Genomic DNA, 22839 nt, shown 5'->3' on the forward strand with positions numbered 1-22839 from the left:
TCTTACAAACTATTATAACTCAAACTTTCTGGGAAAAGGTTTTTAGATAAAAACTGAAAGAGTTGTATGAACCTTAGCGATGGTTACGCTGAATTCGTGGGACCATGGTGTAGTTCATTTATAGCCTACCTTTAGCTTTTTGCTTCTGGCAGCTGCATTTAGGCTTCAAAATTCATAAAAGTTGTGTTCATCTGTGATAATTATATTGGTGGACAAAACACGCAAGTATCATAAACTTTTGTTGATATTTTTAGCGATAATCCAAAAGCCTATGGTAAATGCTGGTTGGCCTACAAAGTGACGTCACATACCTGCACCACTCTATATACATAGAAATAAGGACAGGACAGAATATAACAGAAAAAGGAGAGTAAACAAAAAAAAGAATACAGAAAGACAAAAAAACAAAAAAGGAAAGAAAAGTGTGCCACTGTACTCTTCCTCACTCTCCCACATTCTTCATTCCAAAGAGAAAACAGAAAGGAATCAGCTTCTTCTGCACGTCTTCAGAAGATGCTGTGTATTTTTATGATGGACCAGTCTAAACTGACAAAACACTGTCGCAGTCAGGTGAAGGGAAGAAGAGATAAGATGAGATTTGCTGATGTGATCAAGTGGAGAGAAATAAAACAAAAGATTAGGAAAACCTCATCTACCTTAATGAAGATTCTCATCAAGAGCTTGCATTATCTCACGCAGTGACCACGGGAGACTCCGCAGCCCCTGGCAAGCAGCCTGCTTGGGCAACGAAGCACACTGAACACTTAATATCATCTATTTCAGCAAAGCCAAGATGACTCTGCAGTATAGGAACACTTCCCTATCCTGTTGCCTTTCGTTTTTTTGCCTTTCCTTGATTTTGACCACCCGATTATTGAATTTTTTGCTGTAAATCATTCAACCCGTTTAAGACAAAAACTATGAAACAATTTCCATACATCCATCTCAAATGATCATAAATGATGTCTTAAGCATGTCTTCATATTAATATGGGGGACTTTAAAATATAAAAGTTATTTTAAATGGTCATAATATTTCACAATATTACTGTTTTTAATGTATTTCTGATCAAATAAATGCAGCCTTGGTGAGCATACAAATCGTACCAACCCCGATGGAACAAACAAACGATGGATGGATGGATGGATGGATGGATGGATGGATGGATGGATGGATGGATGGATGGATGGATGGATGGATGGATGGATGGATGGATGGATGGATGGATGGATGACAGGGAGTGAAGCTAATATTGGATTCGGACGTGCCTTGATGCCTTCCTATCTTAGAATGCATCCTTTGAAGGCAATATTTTTTAAGCTTACAGACACAGCATACAAGTTGAAGCAAAGGCTCTAAATAAACAAATGAATCTGTTGCTAGCTAGGGCGTGAGGTTCTCATGCTAATGAATGCCGAAAAAAGAGGCAGTGCACGTGCACACAGTCAAACCCCTCATCATACGGCAGTTAAATGCATATTTTGACTTCCAGACTCGCCTCTCAGAAAGACGCTCCTTGTTACTTAAGGTCTGCGAGGAGCTCAGCGGGCCTTAGCAACAGTTGGCAGGGCCGAGCTTGTTCTTTCCTTACCGCTCTCTGCAGACTGCTTTGAAAGGAGGAGTAAAAAATACGGGAGGAAGGTACAAGGTCACAGTCTGACTCTTCACCCTGTGTGATGGAGTGATGACAAACCCATTTACTCATTCCCAAGCTGCACCACCATCCCCATCTCTCTTTCCCTCCTTCCCGCCCTCGTTCTCCTGATTCCTGTCTCTACTGCATGACTGGATCCTCCCTAACATGCAGCTGAAAAATAATGCTTTGAAAGAGTGCACATGCAATAGAAGGCAGAGAGAGAATGGAGAGAGATGGAAGTCTTAAAGGGAAGAAAAAGTACAAATACAGAGAATGATATAAACATGAAAAGGTTATGAGGTCTAGTTTTTACAACCTCTATGAATCTGAATATTCAATTAGTTTGACCATCTGTCCCTAAAATGGTTTTAAAACTGCTTGAGCACAATAATTCTAGATATATGCGAGTCAATATTGCATAACCCATCAGAAGAACCATTCTCCATTTACGGTTACTGATTAGAGAAAAGCAAGATGTGATTGTTGCATTGATCTAGTGAATCAGGAATCCAAACTGCCACTTGAATCAAGAAAGACTGGAGTAACTCTGAAAAAGAATTACTCAATTGCAAAAAATAAACAAAACAAAGCAAAACCGTAAAAAAAATTTTGTCTAAATCAACCATTTAAATATAGTTTGATCTAATTGGACACAGCATTTTCAATCAACAACAACAACTTTTGGGAAGCATTTTCCCCTTCCATGAAATAAATGTTATTTTATCCTTGTTGTTGACTTAATTATAATTTTAGTAAGAGCTTTTAGCTCCAAAAATAATTTAGTAATTTAGTTTACTCCATTTCACAGAAAAACCAACAAGAAATATAAATGCAAATAAATGTAAACACTCAAATCACACGAAATGAAAACCTGCGGCAGGATTTCCAGCGGGTACTTTTCAAACACACAAACAGACACTAAATGTTGGGCCTCTTGAGAGAATTCTCAAAGTTTATGTGAACAGCTGGTAATCTCACCTGCCCATCAGTCTTCTGCCAAATACACAAGCACACACATACACACTAAAATACAACATTTTCCAATTAAACACAGCACTTGGGATGAGTTTATGTAGATTACTCACAAAACTTCAGCCACACATTCTTTCTCCACTTGTACCGTTTTACAGAAGCGGCACATGAAACATCTAATAACTATAAACAGCCCTTCTGTTCACTAGTAATTAAATATACAGCTAGTAAATATCAGTTAATAGTATGTTTTGTTTTAAATGACAGCTTTAAATAAGAGTGTGGTTTCTCAGCACTGGGTTGTTGCAAAGGAGTTGCTATGAATTTCATGCTGAAGATTTGCAGTTGCTAAGGTCAGTTGAATGGTTTCTAATACGTTGCTGTGTGGTGGCAAGGCCATAGGTGGTCAGAATAGTCTCTTGCAAAGCCCAATTTTAACATATTGCATATATTTCACTGCAATAATTCAGATTCCAAATATATTACCCAGTTACCTGGATCTGCTCTATGGAATGCCTCTCCAGAAACTGACCTGTAGGACGGTTTGGATCTTGGCATAGACATCCGCCTGCTCATAGAGTTTGATACCTTCCTGGGCTCCATTGGGAGAGACGACAATCTGCTGTAGGTGACGGAGAACCACACTGTGAGCCTGGGCCACTGCATTCAACTTATCAAACAACAGCTCGAGGAGTTCCAGCAACAACCTGTAGAGGGCAATAGAGTGAGAAACACTTCAAAATGGATAAAAAATTATTAATATTAGCAAGCTCAAATGCAGTGATGACAAGGAGAAACACAAATACAAGCTACTCCTGAACCTGTCAGACACAGAAAGACAGACGGAGAGATATGTTAACAACTATAGCATTCATCATATTAATTATTAGAATTAGTATCCAATGATATCTTGAGTTAGCATGTTAACCTTGACAGCCCTAAAATTTACATTTTGCAAACCAAAATTACTTTCGCTTTTCTGTTTGTTTGCAGAACTCCCAGCACCCCCTTGTGGGTCCCTGGACCCCAATCTAAAAACTCCTCATCTAGAGGCTTTCCAAGTCAAAGCCGATACTGCAGTCAGTCAGTCTGTCTATCATAAATCCCTCCACATCACCAAAACCAAGCCAAAAGCGGTCCATTCTCTGTTACTAATGAACATGACAGCAGCAGGGTGCTGACAGAGTCTCCCTGTTGAGCAGCACCAGCTGTTCACCAACAACAATTAGCAGCATCTGTCAAACTCTCTGGGTCCACTAGGAGGACACACATCTGTCTGACTTTTGTGGAGTTTACTCATTCATCCCAGTATAGCGAGGCAGAAGAAAACCCTGATAGGCGGAATGAAGAGGTTGGAGGTGACAGCATGATGTAGGGTATAAAGATTGCTGGGAGGTGGAAGACAGGAAGATGATGGATGTTCATGTGGGAGACAGTGCATGATAACACATGTTAAGCCTGATTTACAAAGGACAGGACATAACCCTTGACTCAGACTCAACATGTAAACATATATTATACAGGATGACACTCCATACAAACAGCGCAGAAAGCCAACCCAAAGCAACACATATGAACCAAGGGGACAAGGTTTTGGCATGGACCAGTTGGTAGATGTCATAACGACACCGTCTATCTAAGTATCTTTCTTAATTTATGGTCATATTTATGGTTTTAATAAATAAAATAAAAAAATATTTTAAAAAAGTATAACATAAATAAATTAAATAATTAAATAAAAGCAAATATATAAAAAAAAGCAAAATAAATAAAAAATAAATGGATGAACAAACAAACCAATAAATTAATTCATTAATTAATTGTCTTTTACATGGTTAAGATTTTTTTTCTTTCTTTTTCTTTGCCCTAGCCAGCGGTGACACCAACAATCAAAAAAATATTATAGTGACCACTTGGGTCTCCATTATGTGTTATGCTGGGTAGCCATGTCCACTGTGAAATCTCATCCTACACCACATAGCTGTGTTTTATTTATCAAATAACTCCTGATTGTTTCCTGCAGGCAAAAATGGCCCAAATCCAATTATTTATTTATTTCTTGCTTATACGCAACTCAGACCGTTTTTTTTCCTGGAGGTTTTTCCACAAGTGTTAAGAGCACAAAAACAATTATTTGGGCCACTTCCATATGTGATACAGGTCTGATGTTTCGCATGTGACTTTTACGTCATGTTAGATCAACGTTCATCACAATTCTGTCACTCCACTCCAAAGATTTTAAATACCGGTAGGTCTTTGGTTACTCAGTGAAAGCAACAGTGAAGTTAGTCAGTATAGTGAGCTGTTATACTCATAAGTATTACAAGTATACAGGTACCCTGGAAATCCAGAGTTCTGGAGCACAGCGAGTTTACTCTGGCGTCGAGTAATGATGCTCATTAAATATGCCCTTGTATCCGAGCTGCACCAATCACATCGGGTTATCCGATATAGGCGAGCCAGAGGCGAGCTAAACAGGTGACGACAGCGCTGTGACGTCGAAGTCATTAGTAAACATTTCAAGATGGCTATGGATGAGCACCAGTTGTTTGAAACGGCTTTGGCCTCTACAATGAACGAGTTAGACTTGGCTTTTTATCTAAAAGAGGAACAGAAGACGGCGCTCGAATTTGCTGTTTTGCCGACCGGATACGGCAAGAGTCTAATCTACCAATTAGCTCCGCTGGTAGCTAAGCGTATGGGGCTTGTTGTGATTGGTCATAGTGTTATCCAATTGCGTGCAGTGAGATTTTCAAATGCATGCTTGGTGCCGCCCCTCGAGCTGGCCGATTTTCATTAGTCGATGCCAGACCGATAATCTTTCAGATTTAGGTCTGGATTTCGAAGACAGCGTGCTGCATGGTTCTTAGTTATAGTTCTTGCATGCGGGTCAGTTCAGGACTGTGACCAGTTCACACTCAAACCTGATGTTAGCCACATTTGAAAAGATACTGTGAACAGACACAAAGAAATTGCAGTGTGAATGTAGCCTTTGTCACATCATGCCAGGTTAGGACACTGTGTAAGGCATATTTTCACTGTGAACTGTAATGCAGCAGTGACTTGCTTTTTCTGTTGAGGTTTCCATAGAAACAGAGCCCTACCTCAACTTTCAAGTTAGCACAGACATAGACAAGTAATTTAATAATTTAAAGAAAGTAAACACTGAAAATGCACTATGGTTAAAACAGGACCTTATTTTCACTCAGGTCATTTGGACGTTTTCAGGTGGTTTACCTTTTACAGGAAACAGATTTATGAACTGCCATATTAATTCAGCAGTGCTTTGTGTGTTATGTATCAAGGTAATTGCATTGTATGATACATTAGCACATTCAGATGAAACACACTAGGTACAACAAAACCATTTCTCAAATGAGTTTGTGATGAATGGATATTTTCCAGCATTAGTCACTGCTTTCGAAGAAAAACCCCAGTTTATATCATTAAAAGCACACAATGAAAATTCAGTGGATATTCACTTGCAAACTGGAAGCTTATATTTGAGAGAAATGAGGAGGGCAAACATTAAATCCCAAAGAATAGCTATGAAAAAATAAGCGATTGAGAGTTCATTTTTGCCTTGGGTAAAGAGCGTTTCTTTAACAGCCTTCATTATCGGTCTTTTCTTCTCTTGCTTTTGTTTTTCTCTGTTAGAGCCGATGCTTAAGCAGACCCTGGCCGTGGCTCGCTTTTATGGATTACACCATTTCTGGAAATGAGGGAGGTTTGAATGCCACATGACAGATGAGTGCATTGATCCAGCGAGCCATCATCGGGTAAAGTGAGAGAGCGCAATAAAGAAGGAAAACAATGAAAACCAATCACACTTCAGTACAAATGCCTTCCAAAGTGCATTACCTTAAAAACAAAATCACTTTAAAAGGGAGAACTAAAAGAACTAAAAGGCTAAAGTGACTGTCATCTGCGGTTTTTATTTCCTACATTATTTAAGGACATACTTTAATTAATAATTCTCGCCCTGTGCATGATTTGTTGGTGCGTGTTAATGTAAAGAAATAAATTTGTTTTAATAATCTTCCATCAAAACATTCCTGATTTGATGTAATTAAGGCCATGTAGGCAGGGAAAAATTAAAATCAACCAATAATATCATAGATTAACACTTCACTTTTCATGATCCAATCACAGGCCAAATGCTAAAATCAAGTCTCATCTACATGAGTATCACTAAAATTGCAAATGTCTCAAAGAGTGTTATGCTGTCTTTAAATGAATGTCTACACTACAGATGTTTGAAACAAAAAGCCATTGAGAACATATTCAGTATGGCTGCGCATATAGGGAGCTGAAAAGAATAGATTGTGTCTCATATATGCAGAAATTCTGATTTTCATAAAGAAAGATCTGCCCTTCCTACTAATTTAAGTGGTTGCATTTAAAAATGAATGAAATTAAATGAGGTTTGGAAAAATACAATACGATTTACAAATTTTACATATGTCTTGACAAAACTTCAGATTCACACTTTTCCCAGTGTTCATTTGTGTATTTGCATAAATTTATTTGAGTTGTTTGAATGATGTCTCTATTCATTTGTTCTATAAGCGCCTTTTTATTTTAACCACCATACAATATTTTGTCAATCCATCAATCCATCAATCAACCCATCAACCCACCCACCCATCCACCCACCCATCCATCCATCCACACACACCCATCCATCCATCAATCAATCAATCAATCAATCAATCAATTAATCAACCAACCAACCAACCAAGCAACCAACCAATCAATCAACTAGGAAACAGCTGTAGTGTGGTAAAGTATAACTATTCGTTGAGGCGGGCTTTACACGATGACGATCGCTCTGATTGGTTTTAGTTCTATCCAATTGCGCCCAGAGGCATTTGAGCGACGTCCGTTGGTGACGCCCCTTTGGAAATGAGTTATTAATGAAGCTTTGCCAGACCATAACTCAGTTACTACTGAGAATGGTCTGGTTTTAACCAGGCTACATCAATCCATCCATCCATCCATCCATCCATCCATCAATCAAATCAATCAACTAGGAAACAGCTGTAGTGTGGTAAAGTATAACTACGGATATTCATGACAGATAGCAACTTTTAATTGATGCTACTAGCCCAATCGATCCATTATCTTTTACCTGGGCTGGTTGTCCTGTGCCAGGTTCTCTCCTCTCTGGTATGCGTGGTCAGCGATTTGAGTGGTGGATCTCTTGAGAATCTGCTTGAGCTCAGGCTCCAGACGATCCATGATAGCTTTAATGGTCTCAGGGATCTTCTTGAGTTTGGCCAGAGCTTTGATCAGAATCCCCATGAACTCTGCGCTGTTCTCCTCTGGGTCCACTTCCAGATCCTCTCTCATTTCCTGCACTGCACAAACACACATACACTCCATGAAGAACACTACAACAATATATAATTGCACCAGCATGAATTGACAGAATGGTTTATGGACCATCTAAATTAATATACATTAATAAAGTGTACGATATGCTTTTAAATAAATTGTTGAGTCATTAAATACATAACTATTTAAAGGTCACTAATGTACATTCAAATTTGATTATATCAATTAATAATTCTGAATATGTTCTAAATGTGCTAACAATCTGTTAAGATTTATATAGTATAATGTTGTTACATTTAATTTATTAAATCTTAGAGTAGCTTTTCTTAGAGAGCTTTTACAGATAAAAAGGTTAGTAATGTTAACGTAAATTAACCTTAATATATTGATAATCAAATACATATTGTAGCATTTATACATTGAGATTACTGAACCTACAACGGCCTGTAATTTAAATACATTTTTAGAGTCATCTTTAACAATGTTTAAGTGGTACGCTTCACCATTTCACAATCATCCCCTCCCTTGTCATCAGCACACTCCTTAAAAACCTGCATAACACACCTCTCCATATTCACCCGCTCAATAGAGTGATCGTACAGTGAAGTGCTTATTTTTCTGTCAGCTAATACCCTCAAATCCAATGACTGTTTAAAATGGTCTTAATGTGTATGGCAAGTTAATGGGCTCAGGTTTTTCTTCTTCAATCCCCCCAACTGTAGCTTGCTGAATAATTACTACAATTACCACCGACAAATGATGTGCAAAAGGCCATTACACAAAATAGGCGACAAAAGGGAAGCGTCTTCCGCAGCAGGGGAAATGTTGTCTGATGCCGTCACCCTATCACACATAAAGCACTGCGACAGCAATAATTGCGAGCGTTTCGTGTAAAGTGAAGAAAACTGCAGGCGACACAGGAATTACTCTGGCTCTGAGTGTGAATTAGAGACGTTTCTACCTGCTTTTGCAAAATCAGACCAAATAAGAACAAATAAAGTGTAAGTAATTTAAAGTGAAATAGATAGATATGGATGGATGGATGGATGGATGGATGGATGGATGGACAGACAGACTGATAGACAGACAGACAGACAGATAGATAGATAGATAGATAGATAGATAGATAGATAGATAGATAGATAGATAGATAGAACGACAGACAGGTGGATGGATGGATGGATGGATGGATGGATGGATGGATGGATGGATGGATGGATGGATGGATGGATGGATGGATGGATGGATGGATGGATGGATGGATGGATGGATGGATGGATGGAACGACAGACAGACAGACAGATAGATAGATAGATAGATAGATAGATAGATAGATAGATAGATAGATAGAACGACAGACAGGTGGATGGATGGATGGATGGATGGATGGATGGATGGATGGATGGATGAATGAAACGACAGACAGACAGACAAAAAGAGATAGACAGACAGACAGACAGATAGACAGACCGATGGATGGATGGACGGACGAATGGATGGATGAAATGACAGACAGACAAAAATAGATAGATAGATAGACAGACAGATAGACAGACCGATGGATCGATGGACAGACGGATAGATGGATAGAACGACAAACAGGTAGACGGATGGATGGATGGATGGACGGACGGACGGACGGGTGGATGGATGGATGAAATGACAGACAGACAAAAATAGATAGATAGATAGATAGATAGACAGACAGATAGACAGATAGACAGACCGATGGACAGACGGATAGATGGATAGAACGACAGACAGGTAGACGGATGGATGGATGGATGGATGGATGGATGGATGGATGGATGGATGGATGGATGGATGAAATGACAGACAGACAAAAATAGATAGATAGATAGATAGACAGACAGATAGACAGATAGACAGACCGATGGATCGATGGACAGACGGATAGATGGATAGAACGACAGACAGGTAGATGGATGGATGGATGGATGGATGGATGGATGGATGGATGGATGGATGGATGGATGGATGGATGGATGGATGAAATGACAGACAGACAAAATAGATAGATAGATAGATAGATAGACAGGCCGATGGATCGATGGACAGACGGATAGATGGATAGAACGACAGACAGGTAGACGGATGGATGGATGGATGGATGGATGGATGAAACGACAGACAGACAGACAAAAATATGGATGGTTGGATTGGGTTGTCAATAGTTGTTCTGAAAAGTGACAGCATGTCAGAGACAGTGTGGGAGAAACAGAAACAGACAGCTGTGGGTGGGTTAGCGGGACTGATAACAGTCTCAGAGCTCACAGTGGAGTCGGCCCCACACAGGAGAGCACGGATAACAAGGCCCGCACCCCCGCTGTGCTGACAGTGCTGCATGATTAATAACGTAAGAGAGGATCTCATCTGCACCGGTTAATATGCTTACTGAAACATGATGTACTGAGATCATGAAACCGGAGCGAGTGTGTTCTGGTGTGTGTGCTGTGCAGACAAGTCTTTTTAGAGGTACATGCAAGTGAAAGTGTGAGTCACTGTATAATTGTAAAAGAGAAAATTGGTATGTCAACGAATTAGTGTGTGTATATTACAATCACCTTCTCCATGCATGTATAATAGGAGTATGTGTATGCCACTGCTTTCAGTAACACACAGGAAGCAACAGTTGCAAGTCTTTTCTTATCTGTGGCAGCCCCCAGTGCAATATTAATAGACACAGTGATACTGGTCAGATGTGTGTCCTAATGATTTAACTGGCACTTTGAACACTGGCAGACGATATGGAGCACCAGGCCCATAGACGGACAAAATCACCCCTCGCTATCGTTTCATCCCTCGCCCCGGACACCCGCTGTTCCCTTCAGTACAGCAGAGAGGAATCCATCATTCAAATTATGAGCCACTAAATCAAGTTCTAATTCACCCGTTCTCTCGCTCTCTCTCTGCAAAAGTAGCACTCTATTTCTCTCTTTCAATGGCTAATAGTCACTTTGTTTCGTTTTTTCGTCTTCACAATCATAATCCAAATTTCGCTCATTGAAAAAGTTTGGACAAAAAATAATAATAATAATGTTTTGGCCAAAAGAGAATATAAGCAGAAAGTCTGTAACTTAACTAAATATAACTAAACTAAATGTGTCAATTATATTTAATTTTATTGTATTTGTAAATGTGTATGTATTCTATACTTAAAATGAATAAATAAACATTCATTTTTTAATTTTATTTTAATAAAAAATATGTATAAATATTTCATTTATATTCAATTGACTTATATTGCATCCCTTATAATTAGTACCATATCCTGACTGTAAAAAAATATATATTATAACAATATTAGAATAATCAGTTATTCTAAACAATTCTATTTTTTAGTTTTGGTTTTTGGCCCAGTGTTTCCAGAATTTTTGGCTTTGGTTTCAGCCAAAAATGTTCACTATGTATGGTGCAGCACTACTTGCTATTCATTCTTCTTTACACATCAGGGTTGTTTTGATGTCTGGTCATATCCGTTGTTCTGTTCTTACCGATGGATGTTCCCGGGGTGCTGAACTGTGAGGGTTCTGTGAGCTTGCGTGGAGTGGACAAACCGCCGACATCCAAAACAGATGTGTCCTTTGGAGCGGACCTGAAGAAAAAAACAACAACAACAACAACACATGTACTGTTATTTCCTTCTTCACGACAGGAACCATTTTCAGAGTGACAGCATCTATTAAGGATTCATAACAAGTGCAGCCGTGAATGTTTTATGAAAATAATCGAGAACTGTCCGCAAAAACATTTCCATTAAAGTGGTCAGAACAGGAAGAATCAAACAAGACAGATTGCGAAACACTAGAGAGACGGAATGAGTAAAAACCCTGCCAGAAAATTGCAGTCGCGTCATGACCCTGACTAATAAATCGCTTCTCCTCATGAAAGCGTCGCGCTATAATTACATGGCCGTAAACAGAGCGGTGGAAGAGCGACAAACACGGCCGTACAATTCTGAGATCAAAAACGCTATTACAAACAACTCCACACTTCAGCACTGCGGGGGTCACCAACCTGCATTAGCTTAATGCGCTACACCGCTGCGCCTTGTCTAATCTCAGAGAATTAGCATTGCCGAGGCAGCCGCAGCGGTTCACACGGCACGCTGACGGAGGGGGTCAGCAGTCCCCCGGCGACCGTGCGCACGTGGGCGGCCCTGCCGCCATCGAGAAAAGCAAAAACCTATTATCATTCCTCTCGTGCTCATCCACGAGGGTGCGAATGACTTATCTCTGTTTATGCTGAATGCCGGCATCAGTGCCACGGCGGCCAGGCCCTGTACGCAGGGACAGGAAGAGAACACTCGCAAATCAGCTAATTACATGACTCTGGTGAGAGGGAAGCAACAGGGCCAGAGAAGCTTTGTTTACCAACAAGCTAATGAATTAAGAGCCTGGAGAACGAAGCCTTCGGTAAAGAATTAATATTGTGGTTTCCCTTCAAGATAGCGCAATCACCCCGTCAGCAGCCTGTCATTAATTACGTGAAGCAGAACTATGCTGAGATTTAGAAACAGACTTTAGAGAAGAAGCGTGACACATTTTCTACGTGTCACCCCTTTGACTAATTAAAGTTTATTCAGAATGTCAAACTAGCTGGGGTTTAACACCGGCTCTGGCCCATATTCAGGCCCCTGGATTCTTAATTAGTCTGATCAGTTATTCTGTCGGGCATATTCCACACCCTTATTAATGATCAGACAGCAGTGACTCATGGGATGCTTGGTTTAAGAGAGCACATCTCTCTCTTTAAAAAGTACACACAGTAATTAGATGAGCTGTGCGCCCCGCCACCAGCAAAGGTAAATTAATCTAAAGCTGAGAAATGACTTTCCCGCTCCAAAGGTAATTGCTTTCGGTTTACTGCCACAACCGGAATCAAAAGTTTTGAGTGAGGTTTTTATTCACATTTTGTAATATTATTTTCATATTACTTCGGGTCCAATACTGAGCCAACATATCTTTAAAGTGATACGGTGCACTTTTCCTTCTTGAATAATCTTTGATTTGAAATGACGCTATATTTGAATCAAACGATTAGCCTCTAATTTTGCCAAACTGCATGCTCTGCCCAATCAAATGTGAAGCACGTTACTGTAGCTCACCGTCCCTTGTCCTTGTCTTTGCCGCGGTGACCCACGCGGCTAGTGGACTTGATGTAGAGGTGGCGATGGAGCTCGTCGATTAGCACCAGGTGGATGTTGAGCTTCTTGCTGTGGAGCTCCAGTCGCAAGTCGCCGAGACCCTCCACCTGCAACAGGGGTCCTTCAAGAGAATCCACCGCTGAGACCTGCAAACACAACAGCACGCCTGAAGTTTACGTCTGCCTGAATGTCTATGAGCAAAAATGAAGGAAGACAATAAATAACTTTGTGTTAAATAATGGGATGGGGAATACTAAATATCAAATATATAACATCATATATATGTATACAGTAGTCAACATTTGAAGTGGATCAAAAAAGTTAATCAAAGTTGTCCCTAAGACAAGAACGGGTGTTGTTCAAAATTCATGTATAAGTTTGATGAAAGGTTTTGATCCACTTCAAATGTTGACCACTGTATATATCTATATCTATATAGATATAGATATCTATATCTATATATCTATATCTATATCTATATATCTATATATATATATATATATATATATAGTATAATATGTAATATATTACATTATATTACTTAATATAATATCAAAAATATTTGGCCACACTTAAAAGTGAATGAATTTTATTGCAATAAATAAATAAATGTCATTGTAGTGGATGTTTGGGGTCAGTTACCTTTGACAGTTGATAATATAATCAATTTATAACTATAAAGTGTCCAAACATTTTTAAATGTTAATTTTGGACAGAATAATTTAAATAAATGTTTAAAAAAAAAATTTAATTTAAATCTTAAACTTTTTGTAAAATGTTTTGCTTGATAAGGTGTTCTTTAAATTAACTTGCTTTAATATTTGTCATCTTTTGCAGTGGCTTAATGCATTTTAAAATGTGAAGTATATGAATATTTATGAAGGCCATAGCATGTTGGCTATTAAATGTGTCTATTCATCTACTTTGTCTCCTTGGTATCTGTTGTTTTGAATGTTAGGTTGAAACTACCAAATCCCAATGCAGCGTGTTTACTGCTAGTTTTAAAGGTATATCGTGTTCCAGGTACATCCATTGTTGGAAAGCCTCCTGGATTAGCTGCACTCCAGGATCACATAATAGCACATGCCCCACCTGCCCATCAAAAACCACAGTGATAGAGCACAATAACAACTCTCGTCCAATCAAAGTATTAAAAGAGGGGGAATGCAGCGTGGTGGACTGCAGTGCCGCTGAATATTCACTCTGCTGAGTGCGTGTGGCTCCTGCAGAGAGCATAATGAAGTATGCGGCTGCTGGTTGAATGAGGCATACGACTGAGCTTATCAGTGAACACAAAGTGATGAGAGAATGATGCAAAAAACATGCAGGAAAGCTAAATGCATACATAAGCTTGCTCTCTCACACACACACTGATATGCTAGTAATGCTTACTTTTTTTCAAAAATCTCTAAATGATGGATGGATAAATGGATGGATGCATATTACATACATGTTATATATTTCATATTATAGAAAATAGGCTGTGGATATAGAAAGTAATCAAAAAATGTTTTGTGTATCTGTATTCATCTGCTCCTCTCTTTCTCATAAACGCATGCAAGGGGATTTTAAAGCAAAAAAAGAACAAATGCAACTTAACATGGAGCGCGAGTCCAGGTACCGGTAGTCCCCTCAGGCTTAGCTTTAATGCTGTCCTGAATCTGCACCGTATCAGCAGCTACTTGCCATGCTGTCGCATTTGCAAACTGAATCTGAAGCATTTGTGTGGTTGATAAGTTCAATTTCCTCATTTCATTCACCTGACCTGGCTCACATGTCCCAGAGCCTTGATCTTCTATGCAACCTTTCCCTTATTCCTTCCATCCTTCATTTAATCTCTCACTCTCTTGCTTTTTTTTACTGCATTAACTTGTATTTCTAGTCTTTACTTCTCGTTTCCTTTACCTCTCCTCTCCTTCAGCACTGAATGATCCTGCAGTGGCTACTGCTTGTTTATAGTTAGCAAATAAATCAAAATGGCTGTGAATGAATGTGCTTTATTATTTAGAGGAAAGCTAATGGCCTGTTGATAGTGCTCTGGAGGGCCATCACTGCACACTCTGTGCACCGCTTCTGACAGACAGAGAAGGGGTCATGCAAGTCAAGGAGTTGTTCATGCAAATGAGGGTTGCATGAGCCACAGTGTATACCAGGATCAGATGATCAGGTTCATTCTGAGTATGTGTGAGTGTGCCTGTTTACATTTCTTATTGCCAAACCAGGTTTAGTTGAGAAGACACTTCAATTTTCAATTGAGTTAATTCTCTTTATATTTGGGAGAGGAGAGAGGGAAGAAAAGGAGGCGGCTAAGAGAGAGTATGTGAAATGACAGTAAAGGAGGATGGAGAGAAAGAAGAATAAAGGCAGGTAGAGGACATGGAAAGGAACAAGGAAGAAGGAGAGAAAGTAGAACAGTTAAGGACATGAAAGCAATAGAAAGAGGAAAGGAAAGGAAAGGAAAGGAAAGGAAAGGAAAGGAAAGGAAAGGAAAGGAAAGGAAAGGAAAGGAAAGGAAAGGAAAGGAAAGGAAAGGAAAGGAAAGGAAAGGAAAGGAAAGGAAAGGAAAGGAAAGGAAAGGAAAGGAAAGGAAAGGAAAGGAGGCTAAAAGAGAGTGTGTGAAATGACAGTAAATGAAGATGGAGAGAAAGAAGAATAAAGGCAGGAAGAGGACATGGAAAGGAACAAGGAAGAAGGAGAGAAAGTAGAACAGTTAAGGACATGAAAGCAATAGAAAGAGAAAAAGACCAAGTACACAGAGGAAGGGAAGGAAAGGAAAGGAAAGGAAAGGAAAGGAAAGGAAAGGAAAGGAAAGGAAAGGAAAGGAAAGGAAAGGAAAGGAAAGGAAAGGAAAGGAAAGGAAAGGAAAGGAAAGAAAAAATTAAGGACAAGAAGAGTAAGGTAAAGGAAGAAGAGGTAGAAGAAAGGAGTAGAGGAGGAAAAGGAAAATAATCCAGAGGAAAGGGAAGAGGAAACAAACAGAATTAAGTAAAAAGTTGAAAGAGAGGAAAGGGACAATTCAACAGATGTGAGGTAATGAATGACAGCTCATCTGAAAAGCTCACACTAGGGAAGTTAACCAGACTGACAGGTACAACAGTTAGAAATGTGTGTGTGTGTGTGTGTGTGTGTGTGTGTGTGTGTGTGTGTGTGTGTGTGTGTGTGTGTGTGTGTGTGTGTGTGTGTGTGTGTGTGTGTGTGTGTGTGCGTGCGTGCGTGCGTCTAACAGACACAGAAAAGTGAGGGGCAGTGTTTTCAGACGAGAGTTGCAAATTGAAACACCGTGTACACCGTAATCTCTGTTGGCAGTCCCAATACTCCTTGTCAGATTTAACACAGTCACACACACCGGAGGAGAAGAACACCTGAGGGACCTGAGAGAGCAGGAGGATGGAAGCTTGTCATCTCTGACCACCGCTACTCACTGATTTCCCCTGTTGAGTGTGAATGTACCCAGAGAAACAGTGTGATCAAACACCTGATAAAAATGTGCTAAAAAAAAAAACACACTGAAAAAGAACACAAGTAAAACCTAGAATCTTAAAAAAAAAAACACCCGGAAGTCCATGTTCCTTCTTAATTTTTGATGATGTTTTGGGCCCATGAGCTTTGACTAATGCAGTGGGAATAAATCACCTGACCAGAATTGTGTAACTGAATAGGCCACTTTTTTAATCAGCACTGGAGCCGTGTTTAGCCAACATGCTCCTGACACACCATGCAGTTTTGATACCATCTCCCCTCTCACTAAAAATAAATCACTCACTCTCCTAAATAACTTCATGTCACTCGTCTCCACTATGTTGATATATATATATATAAAAAAGGAAATACAGTACAATAAAATTCAAAAGTTTGGGGTCAATACATTTTTTTTATGTTTTTTGAAAGAAGCCTCACATGCTTCTTCAAAGGCTGCATTTATGTGATCAAAAAAATAATAATAATATTGCAAAATATTATTGCAATTTAAAATAACGGCTTTATATTTTAATGTATTTTCAATTTTAATGTATTCCTGTGATAGCAAAGCTGAATTTTGAGAATCATTACTCCAGCCTTTAGTGTCACATGATCCTTTAGAAATGATTCTAATATGCTGATTTGCTGCTCAAGAAATATTTCTTATTATCAATATTTAAAAATGTTGTGCTGCTTAATAACCATGATACATTTTTAGGATTGTTTGATCAACAGAAAGTTCAAAAGAACAGACTTTATTTGAAATAGAAATTTGTAAAATTATAAAATGTCTTTACTGTCAGTTTTCTATCAATTTAATGTGTCCTTGCTGAATAAGAGTATTAATTCCTTAATGACCCCAAACTTTTGAATGATGGTGTAAATATGGACAGGAACTGAAGACATTTATGTTTTCATAATTCACATTTCCATCAAAAGTCTAAGTTTCTTTATAATTTCTCTGAAATATCATGTAATGTTTGCAATATGTTATATACAAACATTTAAAAATAATAATATATACTATTTTATTGGCCATCTATGGATTTCTTTACTTTCATTTTTTTATTGAACAAAATATCAAGGTCTTGTTCCTTCACTCTTCAGTTAAAAAATGAAAGTACTTTGTAATTGTAATTATTGTATGCAATATATAATTAATGTACTATACTGTATAATTAGTGTAATTAAAGTAATTATTGTATACAGAAGAACCCCTTCTCAAGCATTCCAAAATGTACATCATGAAATTAGTTGAAACACTACTATTAGAGTGCAAAGCTCAAGGTAAAGATCTATAATTATTTTTATATGTTTATATCAGGGTACAAGCCAGAGAAACAAAAATCAACTAATATGTACTTACCAAGGAATGAATGAGATTTCTCATACCAACACAGTATTCACTGGCAACCCTGAACATACACTCACCAGCATATCCGTGGCGTGCAGGTAGTGCTTGCTGGCCATAGACGCCTCCAATTTCTGAGGAACCTGTTTGATGTTCTCGATCTCATCCAACAGGCTCAGGACATGCTTGTGCTCGACACCCTCGATCCACAGCTTCCTCAGTTCATCTCGCTTACAATGGAGGAGCATCTTACAGGACAACAGGTTCTCCTTGACCTAAGCAGAGAGAAGCCCACATACAGTTAAAAAACCCTTCACACTTGATGAAACAAGCATCATCTTTCCAGTTTTCCTTTCACTGCTCTTTTTTCTATGCATAATTATTTTCAAGTGTGTCAGCAGCAGGGGAGAAGATGATAAACAAACATTTCGCTGTAGATTAAAACCCAAGCTTAGTGGCTAATTTACAAGGATATTATTTCAGACATCGAAGACAATTACTAGTGATGCCTAATGTTTCTTTTATGATGGCTCACCATGTTTCGGGTGGCGTGGGAAGCAGTAATTAGTTCATTTTTAATGTTCTTAAAAGAGCTTACAAAACATGCACAAACGTGAACAAATCCCAAAGCTGGATAAACAAACAGCAAAATTAACGAACACTGTTAGGTTTTATTGGCTGCGTTGAGTTTATGTCTTCCGTTTTCCCACTTGCGCTCGCACACACACGCAAATTGAGACGTTTTTTTTTTGAGTCCTTGACTCAAACATATTTTTCAAGAGTGCAATAAACAAACTCAGTCACCTGTGTCTTTAAATAATAATGAGTAAAGATGGTGATTGGAGGTCCCTTGGCACCTCTCATCAAATACTTCAGCAGCATGAAGACAGAACTGCTATTCTCTATGTTCTCTGAGGCAAGTTTGAGTGTGTGCGCGTGTGGGAAGCCTGACACCAGAAGCCTGAGGGACGACCCATCAGGCCGCATGGCTGAGAGAGAAGATTAAGCACAAAAACAACACCAAAAAAGCTGTTGATTTGCTTTTAATTTCCCTTTTTGCGTCAAACTGCTACAGCGTGTTGTTTTCCCTCTAATTATGTCTTATAAATCATTCCCTGGGTATTACAGCCAGCATTATATCAGACTGCATGCAGTTTGTGTGTGTTTACGTATCGGTAGGTTATTATAGAACTATGTGGGCTATAAAGCAAAGCAGCAGTTGCGTTTTATCTCCACCAGCTGCTGACCAGGAGAAAAAAAATATATGTGCAGTGAGGAAGTTATTTCAATCAGCCATAAACAAACAGCATAAAGATGCATGGACTTCTACGTGCCTATGTTTTTAAAATATATAACTAACTCATTGTGCAGCTACCTAAAATTAGGGATTTTAAACCAGGGTCCCTGAAGGTACTCAGGTCTGTGGAGAACATACACTATCGTTCAAAAGTTTGGGGTTGGTAAGATGTTTTTTGGTTTTGAAAGAAGTTAATACAAGGGCAAATTAAATTGATTAAAAATGACAGGTTAATGTTACAATGCTTTTTTTTTTTTTTTTTTGCTTTCTATTAATCAAAGCATCCTGAAAAGTATCTTTCAACATAGATAATAATAAGGATTGTTCCTTGAGCAGCAAATCAGCCTATTAGAATGATTTATGAAGGATCATGTGACACTGAAGACTGGAGTAATGATGCTGAAAATTCAGCTTTTTTACATTTTAAAATATATTCAAATAGACCGTTTTTACTGTAATTTTGATCAAATAAATGCAGCCTTAAGGTATTTCTTTCAAAAACATTTTTAAAAATCTTACTGACCTCAAACTTTTGAACAGCAGTCTATGTAAAACATATAGCACTTAAAGGGATAATTCGGCCAAAAATGATATTTAACCCAGGACTTAAGCGTAGGAAGCGTCGTGACGTAGAGCGAAGTACAGCTAAATCAAACGCTACGTCCTACGTCATACGCCGGCATCCACTGCCGTGAACGTGCGTTGACCGAGATATTTTCATTTATAAAGTTTTAAATATGTATATTTTTACGACAAAATCGCACGGATTACCCTCAGAAGGCCTTCGTTTATCTCCCTGGAGCCGGATGGATTACTTTTGTGAAGGATGCATGCACATGTTGGGACTTGAAGGAGGTGGACCCCATAACTTCACATTATAACCACTGAAAGATCTAAGACATTTTCTAAAATAACTGAAAATGTGTTCGTCTGAAAAAAGATTGAAATATGCATCTCGAACGGCTTGAGGGTGAGTAAATCATGGGTTAAATATCATTTTTGGCCGAACTATCCCTTTAAATATTCGTGATAATGTCAACATTTGCAATTAATAATGTGTTAAGCATTATATAATGCTAATTAAATGTATTGTGAAATTTCGCTTTATTATACAGGAGGTCCCTGGTTGAGTCTTGGAACATGGTCCCTGATCTGAAAAATGTTGAAACCCATGGTCTAAACCATACATTCATTGGTTATTAGTGAGTTTCCAAACGCAGATGAACGTGTGGCACACCTGTTTGATCTTGTTGCGAGAGCTGGTGATTCTCTCAGTGATGCTCTGGTAGGTTCGGATGGCTGTGGTGAGCTCTGTGTAGTGCTGAACGATCAACTCGTCCAGATCTCGGTCACACTTCTCATAGGCCTCCTCCAGACGGCCCTTCTCGGTCTCTCGGTCCTGCACGTCATCACTGTTGGACAGTGTCCTGACCGAAAGATAGTAAACATATGCTACATCACCAAACTATACGTATAGTAATATGCATAGAAAAATTCGCATACGATACTGAAATATCTGAAGAGCTTCTAATAGGCCTACTCATTTTCTACAGAATAGAATAGATGCGTGATACCAGCTGCGCTTTCTTCAGAGCACAGCATGAATGCCAGAGACAAGGCTGCACCCAATATAAGCTCATCCTGTCATCATTATGATACAAACTTTCAGACAGATGTTGTTGGATTTTTGGCCATCATCGCAACCACAATCCATCACCAGAAGCCCACCCACTCAGAGAGACCCGCTGGGGCCGACGCCAATCCACCGAGTGTCCCAGTCCGCAGGCTGCCAGTCACAGCTCAGCTCTCAAAGTCTGTCCTGAACTCATTTCCACTGCGGTGTGGCTTTAAATCAGAGTAAAAGAAGGCAGCACAATCTCCCAAAAGAACTCATTACATTCATTTCAGTCTCTAGAGCTCATAGAGATATAGAAGGAACGTCTGAGAACCAGTATTCAGTAGGGAAGGGTCCCTTCAAGCTCGCAGTGAAGCACAGATCATGTAGATATAGCTTCCACCCATAGACTCACTCTTTTTTGACCCCAACGGATTGCCCTGAAGACATCCTAATGGAAACGGCTGATGGATAAAATGGAGATAAAAGAGCCGTGAAGCAGAGTGATGGATCTCTGACACCTTACCAACTTAACTGGGCTCGATGGAAGAAAGTACGTTTCATCTACGTAAGCAAGTAAAAAAAGTTCATTACAACTCATCCAGGCATTACCAACAGTCATGCACTGTAACTATCATTATCAATTAGGCAGTAACTTTACTTTAGCACACTATATTGGGTTCTGGCTGCCATCTATCATCAGCTGAGAAGCGTTACACCATGAGGGCTTCAAATAGGAATTCTCAGAGTCAGATCTGTCACATGTCCCACAAGGCAATGGAAGTCTATATACAAGAACTTCCTGTCTTCATGATAGACTCTTCCCTGCCTTCTCAATGGCCTTAAAAATAAATAAATAAATAAATAAATAAACTGTGCAGACTGGAACAAATCTATCAGTATATTTAACATCACATATTATATATAGTGTTTTTTCCACAGTAATTTTTAAGATTTAAGGTTCAACTTTATATTAGATTTATTTAACTAGTATGTACTTATATATATATTATTGTGTTTATGTTGTATTGCAAAATTATTTTGCTGCTGTTGAGGTGGGATACGGGCAGCGTCGGGTAAGTTACTCTAAAAAAGTATTTAATTACTAGCTACTGATTACATCTTCAACAGTGTAATTAGATTACTGTAATAATTACTCTCTCTAAAAAGTATTGTATTACTTATTACTAGATACTTTCCAAGTCCCATATCAACCTAGACCAGTTGAACAATACAAGGGCAGACACAAAACTGCACATTTGATTCTTTCAAATAAACAATATACAAATTGCATAAATTATTCTTGAACTTGAGTGTATAAAGTTACATTAAAAACATACATTTTAACCTAAAATTTTATGTTAAATCCACAATTGTTTTATATAGAATTATTGTATAGTCAATTGCATAAGAAGTAACTGTAACTAAATTACAGAAAAATTAAGAATAATTCCTTACGTTACCTTTTCAAGGGAAAGGGTTAAGACGTAAATATAATTAAATATGTAATTACAGATTAATAACAGATTATATATTACATTCATTATATATAAGTACAATGTAAAACATACACACGATAAGTGCATTGAATCAAATTATTAATTTAAATGCCAGTACATAGCCTAGATGTTAAAGACACTTAATATGAAGTGGGACCAATTTTCTATTGTTGTATTTTCATGTTATTGTTCTTGTATGTTGTTATGTGTATTATTTATGTGTTGACAAGCAAACAAATATTCAGACTGCGTCTATGATGTTGAAACAGTGCTGTTTAAGTAAACAGTTTACTAAGTTTTGAAACACAGTCTTTATTTTGAAACTCTGCCAGTCCTGTCAAAACATAGCCTAAGCAGTCCATTTAAACAAGTTCCTACAGTAACTATGCCTACAAATTCTGTCATTCAGAGGACCTCACAGCAAACTATAAACTTGAGCTGATGAGACGTGAAGCCTCTTAAGAAGTACTTGTTATTTAATCCATAATTGAAATAATTCAATATAA

At 38.4% G+C, this 22839-nt stretch overlaps 1 protein-coding gene across 1 annotated transcript in view; it reads right to left on the reverse strand.

Moving 5' to 3' along the window:
* Positions 1-22839, reverse strand: part of exoc4 (exocyst complex component 4) — a 119627-nt gene that overhangs the window by 96561 nt on the left and 227 nt on the right. Inside the window, exons 2-7 of the mRNA XM_079868311.1 lie at positions 20457-20646; positions 18003-18197; positions 13074-13258; positions 11461-11561; positions 7740-7968; positions 3141-3315 (exon numbers count right to left, since the gene is read on the reverse strand). Of these exons, the coding sequence (XP_079724437.1) occupies positions 3141-3315; positions 7740-7968; positions 11461-11561; positions 13074-13258; positions 18003-18197; positions 20457-20646 (1075 nt within the window). The remainder of the gene's footprint in view (positions 1-3140; positions 3316-7739; positions 7969-11460; positions 11562-13073; positions 13259-18002; positions 18198-20456; positions 20647-22839) is intronic.

The sequence above is a fragment of the Squalius cephalus genome (assembly GCF_949319135.1).
Source record: "Squalius cephalus genome assembly, chromosome: 4".
Classification (NCBI taxonomy): domain Eukaryota; kingdom Metazoa; phylum Chordata; class Actinopteri; order Cypriniformes; family Leuciscidae; genus Squalius; species Squalius cephalus.